This window comes from Thalassophryne amazonica, chromosome 19 (assembly GCF_902500255.1).
Source record: "Thalassophryne amazonica chromosome 19, fThaAma1.1, whole genome shotgun sequence".
Taxonomy (NCBI): domain Eukaryota; kingdom Metazoa; phylum Chordata; class Actinopteri; order Batrachoidiformes; family Batrachoididae; genus Thalassophryne; species Thalassophryne amazonica.
In genome coordinates this window covers 36,155,134-36,179,048 of record NC_047121.1, presented here as the reverse complement: position 1 = coordinate 36,179,048, position 23,915 = coordinate 36,155,134, and the positions used below count along the sequence as shown (strand labels likewise).

Sequence of the window (23,915 nt, the reverse complement as noted above, 5' to 3'; positions counted from 1 at the left end):
TCTAGAATAGAATTTAAAATTCTTCTTCTTACTTATAAGGTTTTGAATAATCAGGTCCCATCTTATCTTAGGGACCTCATAGTACCATATCACTCCAATAGAGCGCTTCGCTCTCAGACTGCAGGCTTACTTGTAGTTCCTAGGGTTTGTAAGAGTAGAATGGGAGGCAGAGCCTTCAGCTTTCAGGCTCCTCTCCTGTGGAACCAACTCCCAATTCAGATCAGGGAGACAGACACCCTCTCTACTTTTAAGATTAGGCTTAAAACTTTCCTTTTTGCTAAAGCTTATAGTTAGGGCTGGATCAGGTGACCCTGAACCATCCCTTAGTTATGCTGCTATAGACTCAGACTGCTGGGGGGTTCCCATGATGCACTGAGTGTTTCTTTCTCTTTTTGCTCTGTATGCACCACTCTGCATTTAATCATTAGTGATTGATCTCTGCTCCCCTCCACAGCATGTCTTTTTCCTGGTTCTCTCCCTCAGCCCCAACCAGTCCCAGCAGAAGACTGCCCCTCCCTGAGCCTGGTTCTGCTGGAGGTTTCTTCCTGTTAAAAGGGAGTTTTTCCTTCCCACTGTTGCCAAGTGCTTGCTCACAGGGTGTTGTTTTGACCGTTGGGGTTTTTCCGTAATTATTGTATGGCCTTGCCTTACAATATAAGGCGCCTTGGGGCAACTGTTTGTTGTGATTTGGCGCTATATAAATAAAATTGATTTGCTTTGATTTGATTATAGATTCCCTTATCGATACCTGCTGTGAATTTTCTGTGTACTAAAAGTAGGCTTTACAGGTTTTCTATGTCAACATCATTTTATTGAGTCTTAAAGTAAATAAATATGAAATTGGTCACTGGATCCTTGATCTCTGGACATAAATAAACTCTACATGGTGGATCCTTGATCTCTGGACATAGATAAAAAAAAAATCTGTAGTTTTTGTCAAAAGCATTTCCTTTCAGACATTAATGTCATGGATGTCTCCCCATACGTCTGAGCTGAACTGAGCTGGCTGCTGGAGTCTGCAGGTCTGCAGCCATACAGTCCTGGGCTGCTGTACGTCAGCTAGTACGTCTCATTTTGGGAGGAAAAAAAAACATTTTGATCGATTGCAGTTTATTGTTTCTATTACAACATTTGGAAAGAGGTGTCATTTGATTTAAACGGTGATTCGTTTTGAAGTTATTAATTCCGAGCGGACTCTATCTTTCTAACTTGACTCGGCGGCACAGCATTTGGAGCAGTGGAACAGAGGACGATTCTCGTTTCTTATTCCCAACAAGACAGGAGTTGAGAGGGGTTAAGAAGTGGAGTTGCCATTTCTGAAGAGGAGTGAAGCAAAGATCCAACGAGGCAGCAGATTGAAGCACTGCTTCATTGGTTCAAGGTTCAAAGTAAATGACTCTTCGACTATTAAATTGGTTGTTGATGGTTTCAATAGTCAACATAGTCATGACTAGTCGACTAGTCGTAGCAGCCCTAGAAAACAAGTGGACATTAGAGTGATTTTAGAGCAAAGTGCAGCTTTGAAACTATGTAATTTAATTATCAGTAATAACAAATGATCCAAAACCTGTAGTTTATTTTTACATTGATTGAATTATTTCACAAAGTGCACTGATTATTTGTGTCTTTTCTGGCTGGATTAAAGCTGTTAATGAATCTCATCTTTTAGTTTAGGTCCAAACAGTCCTGAAATATATTTGAGCATTTAATTCCTGCACCTCCAGAAATAAGTGTGGATGCAGGTTTCCAGGGCACTAGAAAACTTTGGTTGGGAGGGGGGGTGGCTTTACCTTTGAATAATTTGTCAAACGTAAAATAACAAAAATTACAGCCCTAGGCTCTGCATAATAGTAACTGTACAATGTTATTGTAATTCATAAGTGATGTATAATGACAACCATTCTTATTTTCACCCTGAATGGGCACCAGAAGCTTTCTATAGGTGCACAGAAATTCAAAGGTTTCTCTAAATACCCCCTCCCGCACTCTCCCCTGCCACCCCTTTGCCATTCACAATTAGGGCTGAGTATTAATTCAAATTTCAAGAATCGATTTGATTCCGGTTCTTAAGATTCAGAATAGATTATTGTGATTTGGCTTGATTCAATCCAATATCGATTTGGGTTAGTGTTATTAAAACTATCATATCTCATGGCATGTCATGATTTACTAGCAGGAAATATACATTCATCTATTGGTTTGTGATATTGTCACAAAAAGTGCAACATTTTCATAACGGGAGCACAAATTCATCCTAATTCATTCCGTGATGGCTGCACAAAATTAAAAGTGAAGCGGGGGGGATCGAGGTGGACTTGGTTAGGGTTGGGGGAAGGAGTAGGGTTAGGGTTTGGAGTACGAGTAGGGTTAGTAATAGTGAGTTTAAAAAAATCCCAAACCCGAAAATTTGAATCATTTTGTGACAGGAGCACGAAAAAAAAAAACGAGACTGGGTTGTATTAAAACCATTTTTTGAACTATTACCTGATTGACTAGTTATGCAACATATTAATACTACTTCACAAAATTCGGCCCTCCAAATGTAGGCAATAGGGTTTCAGAGAGTTACAAAACCTGCGCCTACAGCAGTCGCTGCGCGGCATGCTGCAGGTGAACATTTCCCCCGAGAACTTTTCCCATAGGCAGGTTCTCCTGCTGCAGCGGAAATGTTCTCCTGGAGCGGGGAGAAAGTTCTCCTAAGTTCTCCTGCAGCAGGAGAATGCAGCTATGGGAAAATTTCTCCCACAGTCCACACCAGAGAACTTTCATGCATTGTCTCATAGAAAAGGCATATTACAAGGAATGGAAGAAAAAAACTACTGTGTGAATTAAACGGCGGATGATTCTCGTGTCCTGGTAGTCATGACTGACATCTTTAAATGACTTTGACAGAGGTTGATGAATAAATTGTGGACGTGCTGCTTCTAAAGCTTACGTCACACATAGCAAGAATATGCAGGAACTAGGCCAACAAGGCAGATATGGTCATAATCCGGATGCAGTCAGGAGGAAAAGAGGCTTGGTCAGCCGTGTCAGAACACAGCCAGGCTGCCTTGTGCACACCTGCAGGATGCAGCCCAAACATATTTCAGACAACAGTCAGATGACACAGACTGCTGTCAGATGCCACCAACATTGGACATTTGCTCACTCACTCATACACGCAATTACATCTTCACTCATCCTCACATTCCCAGCGCTAAACTGACCTCTCATCAGGAGGAAGGTGCGCTGGCAGGAGTGTGTGCGTCTCACATGACGGAGTGCGCGCGTGTACGTGAGTAGAACAACTGATCCAAACAGTATGTGAGTTTGTGGCCAGAGGAAATGTTCACTCTATTGGGCGCGTGTGTTCATGACGGCTGAACAAGCCCTTACATGCGTGTGTGTGCGGCACGCGTGTGCCTGCGTGTGTAGAACAGGTGATCAAAGCAGCGCGCGAGTGTGTGGCCGAAATGTTCTCTCAGTTGCATGTATGTGTGTTTGTAATGGCTGTACCATCCTCTCCAGATGCACACTTGGGGCGCATATACGCACGCACAGGACCTGTCCATCCAGAGAGCGCACAGAAAGGCTGACAACTGTCAGCGATCACCTGCTTGTGTACAGTCTGGTGAAAAATCTCTTTAGGTGTTTGATCAGTATATACTTGTATTGTGAGGTTTTTTTTGTCCGGCTGGACTCCATAACTGCTGCTAAACTGTGCTGGCAGTGTGGCAACTTCCCACATGTGCGCAACATTCTTCAGATGCAGCCAGAGAACGTTTTCCTCTTTCTTTTTTAAACTCTTTTTTTTGTGACCATTTCACTTGATACACATCTTAACACAACTGTAGTTGGATTATCGGAGTTGGATTTATTTATGCCAGAGGTGGATTATACATTTGTGAGCCAGTGGATGTTGCACACAGCACAGCCGGGTGAAAGGGACTTCACCAGCTGTCTGCGCTGCGCTGTGGAAGGCGGGGTACCGGAGGTGAGTTGCATGTGTATTTATGTTGCCATGGGCCATGCAAACATTTCCACATCATACTTGCTACAGACTTAGGAGGTGAACATGTAATAATACGTGCATTACAGCAGTGACATCCCGTTCGGCTGCATAGAAGAGCGCTGCACCGGGCCTCTGATGAACACAGAATGCCACATACATGTTATTACATATCAACATTTCCTTTGCCCTCCCTGGCCAGGGTCCAGTAGAGGTGGACAAAGGTGGCACAGCATGTTGGCAGGCTTTGCTGTGACCGATCGATCTCAGCGCTCAATCAACCGCGATCAGATCATTTCAGATGCTGTTATGATGCCGTCAGAATACGTAGACTGAGATCAGATGACGCAAAAACTGCAAAGAGACCACCATCAGATCCCATCTTGATGGCGCCAAGAGTGTTTTGAACATGTGCAATACACTCGGGACAGCCGAGCGAATGGGACCAAATATGTAGATGCTCACAGACTGCCGTCCGCACGTCTTCAGACCGCACATCAATACTTCCCAATTGTGGCCGGATGTGTCATTCTGACGCCATTCAGTCTTAGTTGGCATGTGTGTGATGGGGGTTTTCATCAGAACTGGTGCATCCACAATCAATATAGAGAAATGATCATTTTCTGTTACACACCCTTGGAAACAGCAAACTGGCCCAACTGCACCGTACTTTTTGTCAGGCACGCTGTTGTAATGCTGGCGAGAAGTGTATATATATGTGTGTGTATATATATATATATATATATATATATATATATATATATATATATATATATATATATCTGTGTGTGTGTGTGTGTGTGTGTGTGTGTGTGTGTGTGTGTGTGTGTGTGTAAAAAAAGCCTGTCAATTTTTGTGTTTTTATTATTGGGGAAATAGCCATAGAATGCACCATTTCACATCTACAGTTACAAAAATTACTGGGAGAGTATGCCTCCGGACCTCCCAAGGTGGTATTGCGGCTTTGCCACAGTTCGGCTGCTTCTCCACCCACTATGTGCTTCCTTCTGGGATCTTTTCTATGGATCTCTTACCCATAACTCTGCAGCTGTCGGTACAAATGCTGCAAAATGGGTTCAGGTTCGAAAGCTGGGTTGTGTACCTTGTTCAGGTTGTTGGATTGTGGACTCAGTTATTTCAGTGTTTTAACCGGTGGAGACCAGTGTGTGAGAGGATTAGAACGGTATGACATCATGGGACAGATATGGAGATGGATTCCTCACCACCCCACACTGAGACCATAATGAGCCGGAGGCTCACAGAAATCTCGGGCTTATCGCTGTAAACCTCTGATCTCTGCCTCTTTAACCTGAGGCTAAACATGACCTTATAGCCTTGGAACTGAGTGGCAGGTTTTTCAACCAAAAGTTGACTCAGACCCTTGGCTATTTTGTCACAAATAAGGAGTAGTCATGGAATTTAAAGGGAGCTTTCAACATGCACTGACAAGACTTCAACATCAAAAAAATATTCTGCTTATAATATGTATATTGTTGGACAGACGTGTGTCTGTGTGAGTGTACATACACACAAACACACACGCACACACACACACATTATTGTGTGTATTGTGTAAAAATCACTTGCACAGTTTATATGCCATTCCTTGTTCAAGTGGTGGGTAGAAAAGAAAAAAGCAAACAAATTCACACTTTATCTGCACTGTTAATATCTCAGCAACCACATCTCAGGAAGTCAAAACCTAAAGGTCAGATTTAAGATTGGCACCCCTGAATATAAGCGAAGTGCGCAACGCATCTGTGCATGCATGGGCCAAACGGGGGCAAAAATTCCAGCTCCCAAACTCACACCACTCCCATTGAATTTTGTATACAGTAGCATTAGCGGACTGTAAAAGTTAAGGCTTTTACAGGGATTGTTTGAAAGGCTTTAAGCCTTAAGCAACGCATACAATAATGACAGGGGCCCATTGTGCTGTTTTCAAATGCTCGAACAGAATTTGTAGGCTTGAAAGTTGGCTGCAAACACACGATTGCAAAGCTCTGCCGAGTCCACACAAAGACGGAAAGAAGAAGAAATGTGGTCGTAAACCTCCGTTCATTCTACACAATTTTGCAACAGAAAAGAAAGATCCAGACGGACGTAAAAGACGGACTAAAATTGTAAGTTTCTTGCACACATTTATTTTGTCAATATCCTGAAACCGTGCCACCATTTTCGTGCATCGGCTTATGACTGTAATGTCGCGCCATGAATGACGTGGCGCGTAATATTGTAAAATTGACTGGTCTATAAACAAACTGCATGCACGCACATTGTATGTCTGTCAACTTATCAAAACAAACGTGACACCAAAGAGGTTATATGTGAGACTCACCATCATTGTCGTCATTATGAAGCCGGTGGAGTAGCGATTTCTCATCCCTACTTAGCAAATATTCTGCAATATCCACAGTTTCAGTCTCTGGACTTCGTCTAACCATCCGTCAGTTGCCTTCAAGGGGTCAGAAATTTGTTTGTCTCCAACTATCAACAAGGACCGGTCATTTTCGACAGCAGCGCGCTATTCCTCCTTTGTCGGCACCAACTTTACTTTCTGTACAGATGCAGCACACGCAAGCACAGCCAGCTCTTCTTTCCATTTCTGTCCACTGCCGTACGTAGTCCTGGTTGTAACAGGCAATCCGCGGAGCTTACAAAAATGCTTTAAATCGTCAACTTTCCAGTGGTTGAAATGATCCAAATCACAGCACTCCTCGCTGCTTGCTGCCACCATAGCTTGTGGGTTGGTAGTCGAAAAATTTAGCCTACCCATAATGCACGGCACGGCCTGAGATGCGCACTTCGCTTATTAAGTACAGTATTCAAAAAAGTTTAGAAGCAAATGCAAATTAATTACTTTTGTATAATCAGAATATTTTAAAAAATGTCTGTTTAACTATGTGCCGTTGTATTTTATTTATTTTGGTATATGAAAACATTTTGTTGTTTATGTCCTGGCATGGAGGTGCATAAAAAGACGAATTTAATACACATTTTTTGCATCTTTGGCTCACCTACAGTGTTTCCACAGATCTGAATGCAGACTAAAAGATAAATAAATAAGCCAAACATGTCTGTTTTTGTGTGTATGGTGTTCTTTACAAGGGCTGTGTTCCAAATTTTAAATGGAGCTGTTCGTCTCTTTTTTTCTTTTTATGCCCTCCATCTCCCAATCAGTGTTTTCTCCAACTCCACTCAGCCAGCCGCCGACATACATACGCAGCTCTTGCTGAATAAATATCCAGGGTTCTATCTTACACCCGATATAAAGGAGTGCAAAGCCCAGCGCATGAGTCATTTATGGCTAATTTACACCTGACACAGTTGTCATTTGAACTCTGTGCACCCATGTCCTCGAAATAACTACACTGCTGATACTCAGGTATTAGCCTAAAAATGATGAGTGTCGGGCACGGGGCTGTCGCATTGATGTCGTCCTTCACCATAAAGTGTTTGCACCATACACCACCAAAAGCCTATTATCAGGCTACGTTACAAATGCGGTGGTAACATTTCGTGGCGTAAGGGATCATATTTGTTTGGTGAACTCAGATAAAGTGTGCTGATGTTTTGATTTTGAGCTCAGAATGATTTGTGGCCTTTCTCAATGGACAAATCTACTTTTTTTTTTACCTTGGGTCATAATTAGTAAGTATGCAACTGCTTTTTTTTAACACTCTAACCTTTACTTCGTACTTCCTTCCGTAACCCGTTTTGCCCCCCTAGCAGAAATTGTTGCCGAAGTGTATCACTGTCATTTTATACTCACAATAAAAAATCTCTAAGGTACTAATGCAACTTTTTCCACAACTCCAAAAAAATCTGGGCATAAATGGGTTAATGAAATCCCTTCATAAGCAGCTTCACAGTACATGTACAGTCTGCTTGCCTGTGCATATCGTTGACAGTCACCTGCAGCAGTGTTGATATTCAGGGTTTTTCTAAAAATAATGCTGCGTTTACACATAACGACGGCACGTCATGAATGCCACTAAGTGTACATTCTTGCCCGCTGATCACGAATGTGATGCTTTGAGGCAGAGGCGTCAGGTGTCCTCAGGAACTGCTGCTGCCTGTTAACCACACATTACGATTAATGGCACGTGTTGCTGGAGAATTATCAGGAACCATTACGCATGGTCAAGAATAATGTTCCGTGTTGTTGCGCGCTATCACGCGTAACAGAGCATCGTTAGGTTCTGTCACGTTGTGAATGAGGCGAATCGTCTCCACACACACACCCATATTCATACAGCTGTCAGTTGCTGAACATTTCAGATTGCTGCAGTTTGCTCCTCAAAATCTAGATTAATCCACATCAGAGGAACTTTCTGATTGCATGCTTAGTTGGGCTTTGTGCTATGGAGTGGCGCAGAGAGGAGGAGGAGATGAAGAGAGCCAGATGTGTGGCTCCACGTGGCTCTCGTCTCACCCATTTATCCAAACAGCAGCAGCAGGTGGAACACCTGCAGGAGCACGCTGAGGAGCATTGGAACAAGACTTTTAGCCGACTTGGCGTCACTGTCCTCCTTCAATATACTGCAACAATTAAACAGAATGCGGTGCAGCAGAGTTTAATTGTGCGTACGTCAGAGAAGAACGCTGTCAAGCTCTATTAAGGATCACCACTAATCAAGACGGATCAACACGCTCAGTTGCGACCTCCACGGCATGAGACGAAATGAAGGTCGTGCGTGACATTCGTGGAAGATTTTTTGACAGCAAAAAACATGCTCCATGAAAATCATGAATATCATGCACCAACACCTCACTATTAAGAAACCTATTCAGATGCGTTAAGTCACGTTACATCAGTCTTTCAAAAGTCTTATGCCAAGACATAGGAAGTAGGATTTTATTCTTGTTTTCTTCTGACATTACAATTAGAAACATCAAAAGAAATAGCAATATCTGCTTGTTTATAATTCAGTGAAAGCCGCTCATAACACTGCTCAAAGTGATACACTGGATCCAAGAAAACTCTTGTTTACTGCCAGAGCAGTGAGAGCAGACACTTTCAACTACTTATACCCCCGTCACACATAGCCGGAATCATGCAGAGTGGCGTCCGACTTATGAATTGGCGCACATCTGAAAGATGTCAGATTTCAGTTTCAAGACGTTCTGACAGCCATCTGTGGAAGTCTACACAGTTGGTCAAAATCTGCCGACAGCCCCGAGTGTGACGCACGTATTCATAATTCTCCGGGCACCATCGAGATGGGACACCAATCTGACGGTGGTCCATGTGTTATCTGAGGACCATCTAACCGCAATTTACATATTCCGATGGCAGCAAAACAGGATCCGAAACGATTTGAGTGCATATGACGAACCTCGAGATAGATCTGGCACAGTATACCTGCTGGTATGCCCTGCATGTGCCAGTATAATAATGTGCACCCCCCCTTCCCCAGGAGCGCAAAGGAACTGTTGAAATGTGTGTGTCAGCTTCATCATGATAATAATTATGAATTATTATCAGCTGCCACTCTCCGCGGTGCACAGTAATGCGTCATTGCGCGTGTCAGGCTCAGAGCTGAATGCATCACACGCTGTAATATATGATCACTGTCTAACTCTGTATATGACATGGAAGTTGTGGCAGGCCCTTACACCATTAATAAACATGTATCTCACCTCCAACAGCGGTCCAGGGGTGTTTCACAGTGCGCACGTTGAGGTGAAGCCGGGACAGCAGCATCCTGTCACCCAAAATAAGCGGCCTCTCACCCAAAATAAAAAAACAAATCCCATATGATAATCCAACCATTGCGGTGTCCAGAGTTGCGTTTTGCTCCTGAAGTCAGCAAAAAAGAAAAAAGAAAGTTTCCTGGAAAGGCGCTCCATGTGAAACAGGGGACTGCATGGCACAATGCCAGCAAAGATTGAGCGGAGATGTCCAGTGGCATGCTTGCGCACGTTCGCCCTACTTGTGCGCTTAATGATCCATGCAGCGTTATGCATACACACACGGCTAAGTGATAATTGGATCTCCATGGGTGTTTGCGCACACATGCGTGCTGCACACTCACACGCATGAAGAACACATCACTTTAGTCCCATGTTTGGATCACGACTTGCCATGAGACTGCCATCCATACATTTGATTGGGCAGTCTGCAGCACCTCTTATGGCCGTCTGGCAGCAATCTGTATCATCCACCTGCTTTTTACCTGTGTTTTGGATGCCATCGTGCGGATGTGGATGAGATAATTCAGATGTGTTCTGACAGAGCTGACCACTCCTGTTATACTCCTACTGCGTCGGATTATAGCAATATTTGCCGTGTTGGGCATGCTTCTGGCAAACTCTTATTATGTGTGACAAGCACTGATGCCAGTCTATTTCAGTGACAGGTTACATTATTTGCATAACATACACAATCAAATTGAACTGAAAACAGTTATTAAACAAAATCATGGAAAATAACCATTATTTTGCTGTTGCACTGCTTCACCTCAGGGTGCTTTGGTGGCTGCTATCTGCTTGGACAGGTTGATGCTTATCTGTTAACCCTCAAGCGATTAAACTAGTTTAGTGAGTAATATGGTAGGATAATTAATAGCATCAAATATAGATGAACTGGTGACTGGAAAATATGCCAGTACTTTAACACAAATCTCAATGAACCCATAATCCTTCTGACAATCATGAGCTATTTTCATCCTCACTCTGGGCATCAAGAATCAGTCTCAGAGCTTGTGTAGCTGTAAATCTTGCTACTCGGTCTGTTGGCTGTGCTTCCCTTCAAAACAGTAAAGTATAATGATTAGAGTTGGCAAATTACAATACCATCTGAAGTTATAATGTCAGAAATCTCATAGATCTTCCCGGGGGATCACAAGTGACCCCGCACAAATTTGGATTATACTTGCCACACAAATCGGCCAGTCCTCATAAAATTCTATGAACAAATGCAGGACAAATAGATTGACAAATTCATGGTAGGAAACTTTTTCCCATTAAAATTAGAATAATGTTGCACAAAAATATATGCCCGGGGTCATAAATGGCCCTACTTGGTTGCTCGAGGGTTAATGTGCCAATTCTTTTTGTTGTGCCCACTTCCTCAGTACCTCTGTGCTGTGTGCCTGGTGCACTCTGGTTTAAAGGGAAGCACAGGTACCACTGTAATTGATAATTATTTTCAGACAACAATCCATCCGTATCTAATTAATTTTTTTGCATCTAGCGCCTGGCTTTGTGACAGTGTTTCCCACTGCTCATATAGCATATAGTGCACTCAAACCCTCAAAAAATGGACTTGCTTCCTCATCGCAATTTGTGTTGTGTCTGCTGTCAACATAGGGCCCCCTGTCTTTATACAGTATGTGCTGTTATACATAGTCAGTGTCAGATGATTTTTGGGGAGGGGGGACCCTTCTGTGGCACAGAAACCCATGTGTTATGCATTTTCAACGGCACATTTTTTGAAAGAAGCAGTAGAAAAAGTATTCTGTATAAACAGTCCCATGATGTGCAATAAGAGTTCCACCTGCAGAATTTGGTTAGAGCTTTATTTGACAGCCAAGAAGACTTGCTGGTCTTGTCTTTTTTCGCAAACCCCGAGAGTACAGCCAGACATAAGCAATCACTTTGTAATATCCTGTCTTTGTTGGAGCCTGGATGCCACACATGGACCAAATTACTATTTGACTTCATCTCTTTGTTGCACTGGAAGGGAAAGTTTTGCAGAAGAAAATCAGTAAGGATTTCACCATGTTTTGGGGAAATGTCACAATTTTAGTTTTCCAAGTTGCATCGTAAATCTTGGATGGAGACTGCAGGCTTGGTGCAATCAGAGATTGCGTATGACTGCACTGCTCTCGCACCACCTGGCCTTGTGGGGTTTGTATGAACAGTCTCGGCACAGCACTGTCCGACTTTGTGGAGATAGTGCTAACTGCTGCAGCACTGTGACTCGTTACCTTAGCTGGCACCCACTCACTTTGGAATCATCCACGCAATAACATGAAATGGTCGAAAGTCACATTCATATTGCCAGCCCAAATCTGATATTTAGCCTGTCCAGATTGGCTCTAGCTGGATTTTTTTTTTTTTTTTTTTTGATCTCCAGATTTTTACAGCTGTGTCCAAACAGACAAGTCTTGCAAATCTTTTATAGTTTATGTGATAAACGGATGTGACTGCAAATATATATTTTTAATTTATTTATTGGATAATTTAATTAATAAGTGGTTTCTTGGATGTCTAAAAACACAGCAGCTTTTTCCACACGGGTAGTCCAGAACGACCACCGCATCTGGCTTCCTGTACATACAGCCGGCTATTAATCCTGTAACTGGATGTGTTTGAATAGTGTGGTGTTGGTAAATTAATCTAAGCAGGGGACGGGTGTGTTGGATCAATAGTCCACTAAGCAGGGTCTCTGTTATCCATCTGGAGGGCACAGGGAGGGTTTGAGCTCCGGCTGGAGTGGAACTGAACACCAGCAATGCGAGAGCTGGAACCCACTCAAACTGGCAAGATATACTCTCTGTGGGCAGCATTAGCCAGCGCCGTCACAAACCCAGTGACCTTGGCAGTCCTCATCGCCTCACCGTTTTGTTGCATAGTCACTTATTGCCAGTGAGGGAGAGAGAAAACTGGGCTACACATGGAACAAACTTGAAGAGGCTGCTCAGAGAGCAGACGATTGTTTGGGCGGGTTTGATGGGCACTTCAGTAACAGGCTGCATTTGGCTCTGCACAATACATGCCCTGAAAAGTTGTTTGCGCCCTCTTAGGCCTCAAGTGTTACGATAGCGGGCTTCACCTCAGTAGATAGACGTGATTACATGGACTGAGCTGTTATTTTGGGCTAAGCTGCCTCAGTGATTTGCATGAACTTCAATGGTACTATGCCACTGTATCTGCATATTTCTGTGCTTACATTCATATTGAATATGGGGAAAGTTTAGCTGATTTTATGTTTTTCTGCTGCTGCAGGTTAAAAACATGAATTCTGTCTGCTGTGTTTCGTGCGGGTGATCTCCAGTTACCTTGGTTGATGTCTCTATGCCCTGCTGGACATAGGAAAACAATTGTGTTAAAGAGTAACACATCTTCAATCATTTCCACATTAATGGGAAACTCCAGTGGTACCATTTCACGTCATGTGTTGTTCTTGACCTTCTGTGCACTGCTGTAACAAAAATGTATATTTTTGTGCATCATTTGCTGTTCTTTGGGAAGCACTATTTTTGTAATGAAACTTTATAAAACTACATGATAATACAAGACATGGGCAGTGTCACAGAGTAATTTCTAGGCTCTAACTCCATTTTGCATTGCCAGCAATGCAAGAAAAGTTACGATAGGATGCTTATTTTCTCAGATTGTTGATGGACTGGAGATCATCATGGGTATAATTAGGGAATAACCCTGTTGTGTCTGATGATTTGTGGACGTTCATGCTGGATTTTACGGTCACAAATTTAGTTTTACAGGCGACGCGTTAGCGGAGCCGGTAAAAAGGAGTTTTGCGACCATAATCCACCATGAACGTCCGCAAATCATCAGACACAACAGGGTTATTCCCATTCTATTCCAATTCCATCATTTGCATGGTTTTTTCTGTAATTCGGTCACAAATCGTCGTGAAAGGGTGTGGTCGGCTCCTCAAAGCTTACTGTAGCAACAGCGTTTTCATGCCAAAGTGAAAATTCTGTGAGCAGACCCACAGATTGCTGCATTGAGTTAAATTCACGGTAAATCCATCAGTCAATCCAGTTAAATCCATTAAATCCATGCATTTCGGCATCGTCGTCGCTGCACTAGTTTTTGTTAATCTTAGCTGATAGCGCCATTGTTGACACCTGCACAGCAACGCAGTCAGGGTGTGGAGATATACTATACTATACTATATTTTGTCACCATCTACTTGATATTTTATGGTCTGAAATCTCACATGAATAACCAGTCAGATTTGTGGAACAAATGTAATTGGATTACAGTACGGTCTTTGAACACAAAGTCACAGAATTTCAAAGCATTATGTTATTGCATATCTGGTTTAGTGTTAGCGGTGTGGGAGGAGCCATGCTAATAGCAACATGCTGCATGTTTCGTAAAGTTTATAGTAGGGATGTCTCGATCCGATCACGTGATGGGAAATCGGGCCCGATCACGTGGTTTCAGACTTGATCGAAATCGGACGTTGCATCCCGATCAGGAATCCGATATAGATTTTATCCTCATTATTTTGATCAGCACTATTTCAAGCTCATTATTGCAGATTAATGGGCCTTTCACGCGTCGGAAGCGTCAGAGGCGTGAGACGCGTTGCTTTTTAGAGGCATCAGAAGAGAGCGCGCATTGCCGCTTGTCGGCAGCCTGACGCGGTCACAGTTCAACCCAGTCTTTTTTTTTTTTTAATTGAACAAAAGAAAAAACATAAGTTCAACTGGACATTCTCGCACATGCGTGCAGCTGAAACCGATTCCAGAGGAGAAAAGGGAACGAGTTGCGCAGTGAATTTGGGAAGAAGAGATGGAATTGTAACCCGGACAGAGGTGGGGGGAGTTACGCGTGCAAAGTTTCTTTCGCAGAACTGCTGTTTGTGTGTATACGTGTTCAGCCTGACGCCTCGATGGAATGACAAGAGGATGATGGACACTTTCCCACCGAAACTCTTGCTCAGTCATCCTTCCGTGCGCAGCAGGACCCGGTGCTGACCAAGTCCTCAGAACGACGATCTGTCGTCTGATTAACAAAAAGAAAAAAACAAATTGTCCTGTGATCGTTTGTCTGCAAAACGGAGCGAGAGATGGTGTGCGCACGAGCGACGTGCGCACGCATCACATTTAGGAGCGCGTCTTAAAGAGCTTCCGTCTTCATTCACGTTCACTGCGCTGCTCTGAACTTGTTGAACACTGATAAAGCATCAGGGGGTACACTGAGGACTGTCAGGACGCAAATGTAAGTTGTTGTTTTTTTTCCTTTTACTTTACTTCCTTTTACTGTTTAAGTGATAAACAATAAAATAAGGTGATTAAAATGAAAATATTATATATTTAGCATTTGTTCATTGTTCATTCAGTTTTTTAAAGTACCGGATCGGGACTCGATATCGGCAGATACTCAAAATCAGATGACTCGGAATCGGATCGGGGCCAAAAACCTGATCGGGACATCCCTAGTTTATAGGTGGGGGTTAGATCAGACGTAAACCACGCACCTCTCCACACTCATTGTAACTCGGGCAGGTACTCCAATTTGTCTCTGTATCCTCAAACCTTCTTTATGGTACTGAGGTACAAACTCCCAAACCGCTTATGATCAAGACACATCAGCTTGAACTCTGAAGAGTTTTAAATTAGTACTGTATAGGAGCTAATGATATACCTCCCTCATGATTCAGTACAAATTACACTTTCAGATCAGAATATAGTTGAAATCACAGTACATTACAGTCAGGTTTCTTCTTAGAGAGATAGAACAAAAGACTAATAATAATAATAATATCACTTTAAATCTTTAACAAATAGCTCAATCAGGTTCTACATTGATCCTGGAATATTTACATTTCGTTTTAAAAACAAAATTTGAGCATAACAGTGTAATTTATGGTTAGTGTTAGGAACGCCATTATTTACACAGCCCATGGTACAGTCCTTGTAAAATAATAAAGTTTTTATTTTTCATGATTTTTTTGTTGGGGTTTTATACCTCTACTATCTTAAATTGCATTGGGGCTGAGGGTGTTCAGCTCTGGTATAATGAAGCTTTTTTTATTACAGAACAGTTTGATTTGGTGCAGGGCAATACAAGTCTTTGTTTAATGAGGACATTCATTTTCCATGATAAATTAGAATAATCCAAAAGTGGTCTTGCTAACCTTCAAATACCTATTTTGTGAAGGATTTTTTTATTCACCATTGGGGCAGCACCACATACGCTAGGAGAAGCACATCATAGAAGAAGTTGGCTGTTGGTGTAATACCGTTCTGAACTGGTATTACAGTATTAACAAATTGGAAACCGAATTGAAAGAGTGTACCCTGGCTTACACCCTGTGACTGCTGGGATAGGCTCCAGTCGCCCTGTGACCCTTAAGTGGGTATAGAAAATGAATGAATGTAAAGTTTAAACAGGTACCTTTAACCACCTACCATTACCATTAAAAACTGACTTTCTTTTTACCTTGCAAAGTTAACGCTCCTGTGACCAGCCTCGTGAGAGACTCATGCTGACGTTTGAACTTTTATGACAGTCTGAAGGCATAAAAGCAACAGCAAAACAGACTGAATTTAATCAGTTTATAATGTTAAAATCAACCCATGGTGGGTCATTGTGTATTTAGACTTTTACGTTTAGACATTTACATTTACAGTGCATTCAGAGGTTAGTGTTTCAGTTTATTCATTCATTAATTTTCAGAACCAATTTGTTCCAGTTAGGATCACAGGGGGCTGGAGCCTATCCCAGCGGACACTGGGTGAGAGGTGGGGAACACCCTGGACAGGCACCAGTCTATCGTAGAGTCAACACATATAGACAGACAAACACCTTCACAGTCCCACGCACGGCTATCAATTTAGAATAACCAGTTCACCTAAAATATATATCTTTGGAAGTGGCAGCCAGAGCACCTGGAGGGAAACCATGCAAACATGGGGAAAACATGCAAACTTCACACAGAAGTGACCAGGTTGGATACAAACTTTGGTAATAGGAGGCAATAGTGCTAACCACTAAGCCACTACTCTACCAGTGTATCAGTGTAGTGGTATATATTACTCTAAAATTGATTTTCAATTTGTACTGGTTAATTATTACAATACCAGATTAGAGCTGTGACTAGGATTTGTTTCATTATGTATTGATCTGTGGATTATTACTTTTATTAATCTTTTAATATAGAATGTCAGGAAATGTCCATTTTAAGAAACACATATGCTTACATGTATTCAGTGTGTTCAAACACATGGGCAGGGGTACAGAAATCCACTGGTCTGAGGTCACGGACCAGTAATTCTTGGCCTATGTTTAGTAGATATTTCTCCCGTTAGACCGATGTCAAGTTAAAAATCTTGTCGGTCTTGTGATTAAAAGTGTTCACAAGTCAGACAATTTTTCTTCAAACTTGCGCCTTAAATAGCTGAGCCATTCAGAGATAACAACAGTGTTTTGGATAGCAAGCTGTCCAGCATTGATTTGGACAACCAATTTTCCAAAAAGATGGCAGGGAGAGGGGAGGGGGAGGGGGGCTGAAGGGAGCAGTGTCTCAATGAGCAGGTTCTCATGTAAAAATTTATTTCAAAGTAAGTTACCTCTTATTTTATTCTTATTTCAAAAAAACAAACAAACAAACATTGGGAGTCTAATTAGCCTGCTTTTTTCTGTTCAGTTTATATCAGAGTTTTCCTGCACATGCCCAGGTATTTTTTCCTTCTTTATAAAAGTTTGATGTTTACATTCGTTCTACAATGTTTTAAAGAACAATAAATAAAACACTTTTCTTTATAGCAGTTCTGTAATTTCAGAAATGCAACAGAAAACAACCACCAATCAGAAAAAGTTGGGACTATATGTAAAATGAAGATAAAAATAAAAATGTTCAATTTCCAGTTTCTCCGCTCACACCCACAGAAGCCAAAGGTTCTTCCAGCGTTGTGTCTTGGTGGCTTCCCTCACTTGTCTCCTTCCAGCATGGACATTTAGTTTTTGAGAACTGCCTACCTGTCACAGATTTACCATAAAGTACCACACTGTTTGTATTTCTGAATGATTAATGTAAATGAAGTCTAAGAAACAGTGACTTGGAAATGTTCATGTATTCATCCCCTGACATTTCTCAAAAAAAAAAAAAAACTGGCTGTAAAAATGATTAATTAATTCTTACATTTAGAATAAACTGCCCTGTCCCAACCTTTTTTTCTTGGAAAATTAAATGTATGGCCTTAAATGTAGGAATGGATATATATTAACAAATAAAATAAAGCTGACCACACAAAACATGAAATGTGTAGGTTTCACACAGTCTGCAGTAAATAGAAATCAAAGTAAATGTCAGGATCATTATGGGTCCCCACCACCACATATTTCATATCATTCAAACTTTTCTGATTTGAAGTTATACAAAACAAAACAAACTTTACATACATTCAACACAAAATGAAAACATTTTGTCATGCTATAGATTTAAAAATACAATATTGATTGAATTCACGTGTATGATGTGATGATTAATGCTACGCTGAGGCTCGCCATTGGAGGCTCTGACCTTCCAAATACCTGGGCCACTACCTCAGACCAGGAGGACCAGTAACAAAATTAGTGCTACTGATCCTGACCAGTAGGCTCAAAAAAATTACCCTGATAGGTAATAATATTGTATGAAGGTAGATCATGATATGGCTTGTTAGATGTTTCATGTGGTTTATTGTTGAATGAGAGGCCACTTAAAGGGCATATCTCACTCCAGTCAACACTATCTTTAAAAAAATTATATACCAGATTATAACTCATTACGTCCAACTCTTTAACTTGTGCGAGTCCTGATAAAGTTGATAAAAGTAAAATTAGCTAGAGTTAGTCTGAAAAATGCACAACAGATTGACAGCCATTTTGATCCTTAATCATGATGTAACGTCAGGCACAGACAATTACCTGTCTGAAAGTCACTCCACCATGTGTCCACAAATGGAAAGAATACAATCTGTGGTTAGATCCATGTTTTGAAGACCATTCTCGCACTGTGCTGGGCTTCACTGTCTGTCCCAGAGGCACTCAAAACAATAAAAATGAATAATAAAAAAAACCCCTCCCACTTTCCTCCTAAAAATATTATCTTTGGAAAATGTGTCCAGCTAATAAACATCACTGGTCATGTGACGACATCCTCCTAAAACACACATTTTAACCATGTTGACATATTCACCGTCAAAGTCCACACAAAACACTGATTTCACACTATAAAAAAAAAACTGCTTTTTTCCCATTCATTTCAGTAGAGGGCCTCAAGGGGTGTTACACTACATGATGTCATCAAAGTCCACATTCCTCACAGCTTCATGTTTCTGAGTATTTATCAGCAGAAGGTGAAATCAGGCTAAATTCCCCGGGTTTATGACTTCATTTCTCAGGGTACATGACACCAAAATTAAAACACAGTACATCAATATTTTCATAATTCTTTATTTATTTAGAATAGTCAGCTCATTGGGTATTTTGCGCACTTTAAGTTTAGCACCAGTGATAAATGATGTGGCTAATTTCAGCTTTTCTATCAATGTTTCAGCCAGTGCTTTGTGTCGCTGTTTCTTCTCTAGATGTGGAGCACAAGGAGGAGGACGGGGTTGATGTAGTCAAGACCGAGGTAAGATTTCTACTGTGTTCTGTCTTTGTTTCCAGGCTGACGTAACTCTTAGAGGTGTCTTTCACACTTGTCAGGGCACTGGCTTAATCTTGGGATAAATTACCTCTCCTGTCTCCACCTGTGAATCCTCCTCTTGCCAGCATGATAGATGGCCCCTTCCTCCAAGCAGATGAATTAAAACCACTCTCTTGACTTTATAATGGCCATTTCGTTCTGACAGAATCACAGAATATAACATATTTTGCCATTTGTCACACTGATTTGTTGTTAATGCATCATCTGTCCAGTGTTGTAGCAGCACGTCCTTTGTTTCATTGCTTTTAATTGGAGGACTCCTCGTGCGCTTGTCGAGGAGGGTTGAGACAGCAATGATGTTGGTTTTACTTGTTTGTATGACATATTACGTAGAACTTTGCAAATGTCTCTGTCAGTTGCCACTAGACATATGACTAAAGATTGGACTGTTAGTAAAATATATTTACTGATCGAGGCATACATGGAAATGGCATAGTTGCACGTCAGAGCTGAGTAGCGCTCTTTTTGCTCTTGTACTTGTGAAAGAAATGGTACCTAATGGTGTATAGATTTGAAATATCAAATACACTTGGGGAGCTTGTCATATCAGTTGGTGCTGGTGGTCTTGAGCTGGTCACCAGGATGTTGTGAACAGGTACTGTGGCTGTCACTTTTTCAACATTCACAAGCACCATATGGCACATCATGCGCGCCATCATCATGTACAAATCAGGCTAACCCCATCAACTCAAATGGAAAGACCAAATTGCTTGGTAGGTGTTCGTCTCATAGGTTTGAGCCCAGTTGGACAGCAGTATTTACTAGACATCAAATCTGGATGTTCCCTCATTGAGTCAGTCTAAAAGGAACTAAATCAAAAACTGCTAGCTAACTTTTGTTTTTAACACCTTAAACAGGGAGGTCGAGGGAGGCTGCGAGGGGGCGTTGGTTGGGAGATCAGCCTTCGTCAGAGGCCCATGCCCAGAATAACCTTCCAGGCTGGTGACCCTTATTACATTAGCAAGCGGACCAGAGAGGAGTGGCTAGCCAAGTGGAAGATGGAGGTGAGTAACCCAGCTCTGTCCCAGCCACTCTCAGGAGACGATTGAACAGTCGTTGTCTTGAGCTGCCAGGGTTAAGAATAGGGCTCGTGTTCGATTCACAGCCAAGTGTATTTGATAGGTCATTTGATATCTCATGATGGTACCATTTATTTCAGTGCACATCCATCCATTGCCTCAGTCACTTCCTGCATTTCGTGGCTTTGTTCAGTCTATTGTATTAGCAGAGGAAAACATCACATGCAGCTGCATTGATCACATCTGTTTCATGCCTTAACACAATCCACACTTTCTGGAAGAAACTGTTGCTTTTGGATTAGATCTGTATTGTGTCTGTTTTTGATATCCTGAAACTATAGAAATCAAAAGAAGTGACGATTACGGAATCAGTTCATCCGCTTCTAATGTAGACACCTTTGTTTCTGTCCATGTAGGTATTTTGCAGCAGTTTGGGGATTGGATAAATTGATTATGCCTCTGTCACCAGTAGGGATGGTATTGATAAGATTTTATCAATACCATTAGCGATTCCGCTTATTGATCCGATTCCTTATTGATTCCCTTATACCGCTTGTGAATTTTCTGTGTACTAAAAGTAGGCTTTACAGGTTTTCTATGTCAACATTTTATTGTGTTTTAAAGTAAATAAACATGAAATTGGTCACTGGATCCTTAAACGCTGGACATAATAAACTCTTCATGGTGGATCTTTGATCTCTGGACATAAATCGAAATAAACAAAATCTGTAGTTTTTGTCAAAAGCATTTTCTTTCAGGCATTATTGGCATGAATGTCTTTTCATACATCTGAGCTGAGCTCTTGCAGTTGGCTGTGCTGCATGTCATGATGTAATTCATAAAGAATGCAGGACATCTCATTTTGGGAGGAAAAAAGGTTTTAGTCGATTGTAGTTTATTGTCTGTATTACAGCGTTTGGAAAGAGTTCATTTTATTTAAAGCGGTAATTCGTTTTGAATTTATTAATTCCGAGTGGACTCTGTTTCAGCAGAGAGCCGCATAGCGTTTGAGCTGTGCCAGCGGAACGGAGGACGATTCTCGTTTCTTGACTGCAACAAGACAGTAGTCCCAGTTAGTGACTTTAATCCACACAAAAGTGACTCATGATTGACATATTTTAATGGCTTTGAGAGGGTTTAAGAAGCAGACTTGCCGCTTCTGAAGAGCAGCTAATCAAAGAAACAGTGAGCCAGCGGATCAAAGCACTGCTTCATTGGTTCATGCTTCAAAGTGGAGTCACGCTGCAGAAGTGGTTGATTATAGAGCTGCTGCTGGGTCTGTAATCAACGTAGAGAAATAATCATTTTCCCGGCAGACAAGCCCAAAAACAATGGCCGCTCTGAAGGACCAATAAGGGAATCGTTAAGCAAAAAGGCTAATGATATTGGTGGCTTGAATCATTTCTTAACACCCCAAAACAACCGGTTCTCGATACCCAACCCTAGTCACCAGTGTGTTTTAGAGCAATTTTTGCCTAAATGACAAACCCAAAAATAAAGGCTTATAATTCTTGATCAATGTGCTATTTGCATTGCACCAGTTTATCCATTTTGGAACAAACTTGGTGGAATGACTAAGGGTCAGCCAAGAACAAAGGGCTCAGATTTAGAGAAAAATCTGTTAAAAGTCACAGATTAAGGTCTAATTCTTTGGCCCAGGTCTTGTGATCTATATTGGGTATATTTAAAATTGCTTTATTTAGGAATTGGGTCAAGATACACCTATGGTTAATATTGGGGATTCGGCCGATCCAATCCAATATCGGTATCGGGTTCTGATACCAATGTAATTCACAGATTGTAAATTTCTGATACAACCTGTGGAGTCTTCTGATGCAGGAGCCATGTCTGTGTGTGTGTGTGTGTGTGTGTGTGTGTGTGTGTGTGTGTGTGTGTGTGTGTGTGTGTGTGTGTGTGTGTGTGTGTGTGTGTGTGTGTGTGTGTGTGTGTGTGTGTTTTCTGCTGAAAGGTCTCCACAAGTGCTGCTGCCTGCTCTGCTGGCTGGCTGCGGAGTGCGGCGGAGGTTTCCTGAAGGGAGGCGTGTCTCAATGAGATGGGGAGTAATAAGACACGCCTCCGTTCAGGAAGTCCCTTCCGTAGTTTGCAGCCAGCGAGCAGGCGAGCATTAAGGAGCACTGTCGCTGACCAACTTTTCATCACATTATGTCTGCTGGTTGGAAATATTTTGTACTATGTATACTCAACAAAAATATAAACGCAACACTTTTGGTTTTGCTCCCATTTTGTATGAGATTAACTCAAAGATCTAAAACTTTTTCCACATACACAATATCACCATTTCCCTCAAATATTGTTCACAAACCAGTCTAAATCTGTGATAGTGAACACTTCTCCTTTGCTGAGATAATCCATCCCACCTCACAGGTGTGCCATATCAAGATGCTGATTAGACACCATGATTAGTGCACAGGTGTGCCTTAGACTGTCCACAATAAAAGGCCACTCTGAAAGGTGCAGTTTTGTTTTATTGGGGGGGGGATACCAGTCAGTATCTGGTGTGACCACCATTTGCCTCATGCAGTGCAACACATCTCCTTCGCATCATCCGTGAAGAGAACACCTCTCCAACGTGCCAAACGCCAGCGAATGTGAGCATTTGCCCACTCAAATCGGTTACGATGACGAACTGGAGTCAGGTCGAGACCCCGATGAGGACGACGAGCATGCAGATGAGCTTCCCTGAGACGGTTTCTGACAGTTTGTGCAGAAATTCTTTGGTTATGCAAACCGATTGTTCCAGCAGCTGTCCGAGTGGCTGGTCTCAGACGATCTTGGAGGTGAACATGCTGGATGTGGAGGTCCTGGGCTGGTGTGGTTACACTTGGTCTGCGGTTGTGAGGCTGGTTGGATGTACTGCCAAATTCTCTGAAACGACTTTGGAGACGACTTATGGTAGAGACATGAATATTCAATACACGACCAACAGCTCTGATTGACATTCCTGCTGTCAGCATGCCAATTGCACGCTCCCTCAAATCTTGCGACATCTGTGGCATTGTGCTGTGTGATAAAACTGCACCTTTCAGAGTGGCCTTTTATTGTGGGCAGTCTAAGGCACACCTGTGCACTAATCATGGTGTCTAATCAGCATCTTGATATGGCACACCTGTGAGGTGGGATGGATTATCTCAGCAAAGGAGAAGTGCTCACTATCACAGATTTAGACTGGTTTGTGAACAATATTTGAGAGAAATGGTGATATTGTATATGTGGAAAAAGTTTTAGATCTTTGAGTTCATCTCATACAAAATGGGAGCAAAACCAAAAGTGTTGCATTTATATTTTTGTTTAGTGTAGAAACACTGCAAAGCAAGACAGCAACATGCAGTGTTTGCAAAGCCGTTGTGCCGAGAGGCGGAAGCACTGCCAAGACCAGCAATACAGCAAATTCAAACATTTGAAAAAGCACCACATTAAAGAGTACAAGGATTTTTTAGCCAGGGGACAGAAAAACAAAAGGAGCTGGGATAGAGGGTGCGAC

At 41.9% G+C, this 23,915-nt stretch overlaps 1 protein-coding gene across 7 annotated transcripts in view; it reads left to right on the top strand.

Annotated features, from left to right (window-relative positions):
• LOC117532046 (DNA (cytosine-5)-methyltransferase 3A-like) overlaps positions 1–23,915 on the top strand; it is a 113,926-nt gene that overhangs the window by 46,246 nt on the left and 43,765 nt on the right. For 4 of the 7 annotated variants that reach the window (XM_034195275.1, XM_034195273.1, XM_034195274.1 and 1 more), the window contains exons 5-6: positions 19,273–19,319; positions 20,252–20,398. In XM_034195275.1, the coding sequence (XP_034051166.1) occupies positions 19,273–19,319; positions 20,252–20,398 (194 nt within the window). The remainder of the gene's footprint in view (positions 1–19,272; positions 19,320–20,251; positions 20,399–23,915) is intronic. The other 3 variants (XM_034195279.1, XM_034195277.1, XM_034195276.1) reach the window with 1 other exon arrangement.